Genomic DNA, 4,767 nt, shown 5'->3' with positions numbered 1-4,767 from the left:
GGATGGATGGATGGATGGATGGATGGATGGATGGATGGATGGATGGATGGATGGATGGATGGATGGATGGATGGATGGATGGATGGATGGAATTTCTAAATAAAACCATCGGCTTTCATTTCTCTATATGTTTTATTTAAAGAATGAGCTCAAACCAAACCATTCTGCCGCTGATACCTGAAGATGCCTCCAAACGATCCAGCTTACTGACCAGCCAGTCCAGGTTGTCACAGAAAAGAGCACAGTTAGCACGGTTCCCTCTGATCAAAGAAGCTTCAGGAAAGCGGAGAAGAAAGAAATAAAATGAACGAAACAAAATCAGCCCAAAATACGTTTATCGAATGTAATGTGCAGGCCCTACCTAAAAGCTCATACAGTAAGTTCACGATCTCCTTCCACGACTCTGCAGCTTCCTCTCCAGCGTACTCGGAGAAGTGGGCTGCAGTGTTGTACACATTGAGCCGATCAATGCAGTCCAGAACCAGGGTAATCATCCCCTATGATAAGACAAAACATTTTACAGGTGTTTTTGAAAAAGTCGACTTAATGAAAGTGACATTAAATCTATCTTCAGCTAATTTCCACTGATTAAATCCTCATTAGGCTGGCCAACCTCCTCCTGGAAAAGGTTCTGTCTGTTCTTCAGGGAGCGAAGCTTGAACTGCTTGTCCTCGTGCTCCAGTTCCTCCTCAGGCGGTCGGAAGTAGAAGATGAGATCCTGCAGTGAGAGCACCACCGCGTCCATCGGCATAGACGGCGGATTAGCAGATTTGTTTTTTCCACTCAACGCATCCAAACCTCTGGAGGAGTGACACAAACATAAAGGGTAAAAAGAAAATGCTCATCACCGGATAAAAAAGAAACACATTCATAAAGGTTGATGGGGAAGTAATGACGTTACTTGATGAACTGGTTGAAGAGGCCTGTTGTGCTGTAAATCATCCTGGCAGCTTGAGACTCTTCGGTCTGAGATCGAGCAACTGTGAGCGCGTCGTCCATGTGACCTTCTTTATGCAGTATGGCCTGAGAGACAAAGTCACGGACACTTAAGACCAGGCAAAAACCCAAAACGTAAACATATCGCATCACATTTAAGTCATTTAGGTGATTTTTCTACAAGCTTTTCAAATCTAAAGACTGACATTCCTGGTTTGGAAAAGAAGCTCAAGCTCAGTCAAACTGGATGGAGAGCATCTGTGAAAATCTATTTTAAATTCTTGCCACTGATTCTGAATTGGATTTACGACTGGTTGCATGTTTCGGGTTTTCGGGTCATTGTCCTGCTGGACAGTGAACTCACTCCCCAGTCTCTTCCAGGTTTGTCCTACATTTAGTTCCATTCATCTTCTCGTCAACTCCACTAAGCTTTTCTGATTCAGCTGAAATCTTTTAACATTTTGTTTTATACTTCATCCTTATTTGCTACTTTGTATTTTACCTACAATCCCTACAAACACAGATTTTGTGGTTAAAACATGACAAAATGTGGAAGAACATAGAATAGTATGAAGGTTCTCAGGAATATTTAAAATGTTAATAAACATAGGAAAAGTGAGCAAAAGTCAGTCCCAGTGGGAACACGATTTAGAATATCGAAGTCACATTTGACTCTAATATGGAGAAACATAACAAACATATCTAAATCTTGAACGCTGTTTCAAAACCGCTTTTAGAAACTCTTACATTTAGCCCCAAACTTGACATGTTTTACCTTTCTTTTCAGAGGTCCTAGACGAGCAGATTTGGCATCGACAGCAGCATATGTGAGCCAAAGGCCAGACGAAACGTGCTGTACAAAGCACATAGACTCGCCGTACTTAATCTCCGGTATTCCCATGCCTTCCACATCCCGCTTCTGCGCTACTTCAATTTTTTCCTTTAAATGAAAAGAAAAAAGTTTTGTTTCCTTATGTGTATATCTTAGATTCTAATCTAGGCAAGTTAAAATAAACCCGACAGCCGGTCGAACAAAAACCTTAGAAATTCTGAAGCAGAAAGCAGACATCTTGGAGTTGGCTTTCTCTGGGTCTACCAACAGAAGTCCCTTCTCCTCGTCGAGGAACAAATATCGCCCTGTTGTTATGTGGCGTACCCGGAAAGACTGTCCCCATTTGATGTGGCCTCCGCTCCACCTGTACAAATGCAAAAGTAAGTCCGCAAAATAAGTCTTTCCAATTAATGTTAGAAAGAAAGAACGGGAAAGACACCCACGCGATTCGCAGTGGCTCCAGTCTCCATAAGGATCGAGCATGACTGCAAACGGCACCACCTTCATAATGGGCAACTCTGGGATATGGAGAATAATATTCTGATCAATTTGGACATTTCCAGATAGTGAACTGACAAGCTGATTAAATTCCCAACAAGGTAGGGAAAAAAAAAAAAGATCAAGGCAACATCCACCTGCGTTGGTCATCCCCCTGATCTGCACATGGGATGGCCAGACACTCGTCCATATGACCGTGAAAGAGTCTGAGCACATATCCTCCGACCAGAAAACCTGGAAGACGACAGTTTCTTTTTATAACAGAATGTCAGTCTCCTTCAGCAGAGCCAATTTTGGGGGAACTGCAGACCTTCGGCGAGCTCACAGCCAGACATCACAGGAGTCATGGTCCAGAGTGTTTGCATGAAGGATGCATCTACCATTAGGTCACCACTTGCATAGGAAAGGTGCTGGACATAGCAAGGTTTTTAAAATTAATAACATTCATTATCAAACAAAGCATTATTTAATAGTAATGGAATTATAATTACCAGGTATCTCTCTGAAGAAACACTGACAAGAATGAGGTCATCTCCCACCCTGACCTTTTCACCCTCTGATCTTTGCTTGGAGGCTGGATGTATGGTCCACCAGCAGGCCTCTCCTACAACACATACATTTAATATCTCTTTTCTCCTACAATTCATATGCGTGTTGTTCATGCTTAGTAGTAAAGTCACCTGTGGAGTCTTCCTGCAAGCCCACGTCGAAGGCCAGCTTGTCAGTCAGCGACCGAGATGTAGTCAGACAGCTCAAGTACTATGGTGTAAATACGAGACAACAAATTAAGATTGTGGAATGACGCGGACTCCAAAGTCTTTATGAAATAATACAAGAATACAACCAAAGCTGTAGTTAGAGGGATTTAATACGTCCTGAACTACCTCTATCCGATGCTGCTATTCAGAGGTACTCAGGAAAGATGTGTTTTTGCCCTAACAAACCAAATATCTCAAATTAGGAGTGTTGAGCAGGGAAACATCAATGGTGAGGAGAGAATCCAATGAGAACTTGAATACGCTGTAGGCTTGGGCTGTCAGAGGATTTCCTGACTTTCTCTGACCATTAACTCTGTGACCACTGCTTCAAAAAATACTCTTGGACCAGTGCTCTTGTTTTTTTTGTTTTTTGTTTTTTTTTATGTGTCTGTCTTCCAAATCACTTCATCATGGCAGACGGCCACACAGAGCCTGGTTCTGATGAAGGTTTCTTTCTGTTAAAGGGGAGTGGTTCCTTTCCACTTTCACCACATGCTTGTTCAGGCTGTTACAAATCAAACAATTAAATGCAATCAGTTGGATTTAAACACAAATCTCTCCAAAATGGAAGTAATTTGTTGTTCTATAGTCTTGATTTAACTGGATCACAGGTAATACGGTTTGAGTATGACTTTGATAGTAATGCATTAAAATTAATTTGACTTATTTCATCCGAATCAGATGTCATTTGGATATGAATTACACTTTGTCTTGACATGATATGTGTTGCTAATTGGCACAACATAAACAAACTCAATAAGCTGAAATGCCATAGTATTATGATGCCTACCTGGTGTTAAGTGTAGGCAAGCAGAATGAATATTACTGTGCTCACCATGTTGGAGTGAGTGTGTTTCAGGAGAATGGCGTGTCCATACAGAAGAGTTCGACTGCCTCCACCTTGTGATGACTAAAGAAAATGGGGTTGAAGGCTGATGAGTTCATAGCACGTTTATGTAGAGACATAAAAACAGCTGCGTCTTTATAATTGTGTTGCCACGCAGTGATTGAGTGTAAAAGTAAATCCATGAAACTCCAGAGTGACAAAATAAAATATGCCAATGAAACTGCTACGAGATCTGTCCCTAAGGGCGGCACTTACCCACTTGTCCAAATCAACCGCCTCCAGCCATCAGGTTTAGGATTTGATGGGTAAAACAGAAACGATACATTTAACTTAAGTGAGTAAGGGTTGTTTAAGCATATGCACGCCAATTAAAGGGAATTGCATTTTAAAACTACGGTTGATTGTGCAGTACCTCATCCACAGAGGAGTTAGACAGCATCTCTTGCAATGCTCGCACGGACAAAGATTGCTCCAAAATGAAACAGCAAATTGCAAGGTCTGGTGGGACATTCTGAAAAAAAAAAAAACATAACCAGTGAACGGTGACGGTCAGAGGGAATAGAGAATCAGAAAGCAGTGAATCTTGTGTCTGCTGTGTACCTGAGCATTTGATGTGGTCTCCAGGAAACACAGCCGATTCCCAAACCCTTCACATGACAGACACAGTTTGATCTGTTCCTTGAGAATGGACGCAGTGCACTGCAGCACCACTTGATCATCCTAAAAAGAGGAAAAGTAAAATGCAGTTTTGCTTGAAACATATGAGCTGAAAATTTCAAAGAGAATCTTCATCTCTTGGAAATCCATCCATCCATCCATCCATCCATCCATCCATCCATCCATCCATCCATCCATCCATCCATCCATCCATCCATCCATCCATCCATCCATCCATC

At 41.9% G+C, this 4,767-nt stretch overlaps 1 protein-coding gene across 1 annotated transcript in view; it reads right to left on the bottom strand.

Annotated features, from left to right (window-relative positions):
* Positions 1–136: 136 nt before the first annotated feature.
* Positions 137–4,767, bottom strand: part of LOC108166857 (ryanodine receptor 1-like) — a 7,871-nt gene continuing 3,240 nt past the window's right edge. Inside the window, exons 2-16 of the mRNA XM_017308498.1 lie at positions 4,472–4,591; positions 4,284–4,382; positions 4,127–4,147; positions 3,860–3,934; positions 2,947–3,025; positions 2,758–2,870; positions 2,577–2,676; positions 2,404–2,500; positions 2,212–2,286; positions 1,976–2,132; positions 1,712–1,876; positions 902–1,023; positions 614–800; positions 362–497; positions 137–273 (exon numbers count right to left, since the gene is read on the bottom strand). Of these exons, the coding sequence (XP_017163987.1) occupies positions 137–273; positions 362–497; positions 614–800; positions 902–1,023; positions 1,712–1,876; positions 1,976–2,132; positions 2,212–2,286; positions 2,404–2,500; positions 2,577–2,676; positions 2,758–2,870; positions 2,947–3,025; positions 3,860–3,934; positions 4,127–4,147; positions 4,284–4,382; positions 4,472–4,591 (1,683 nt within the window). The remainder of the gene's footprint in view (positions 274–361; positions 498–613; positions 801–901; positions 1,024–1,711; positions 1,877–1,975; positions 2,133–2,211; positions 2,287–2,403; positions 2,501–2,576; positions 2,677–2,757; positions 2,871–2,946; positions 3,026–3,859; positions 3,935–4,126; positions 4,148–4,283; positions 4,383–4,471; positions 4,592–4,767) is intronic.

The sequence above is a fragment of the Poecilia reticulata genome, linkage group LG14, assembly GCF_000633615.1.
Source record: "Poecilia reticulata strain Guanapo linkage group LG14, Guppy_female_1.0+MT, whole genome shotgun sequence".
In the NCBI taxonomy this organism is placed as follows: Eukaryota; Metazoa; Chordata; class Actinopteri; order Cyprinodontiformes; family Poeciliidae; genus Poecilia; species Poecilia reticulata.
The sequence above is the reverse complement of the archived record's forward strand: the minus strand, read 5'-3'. Positions and strand labels throughout refer to the sequence as shown.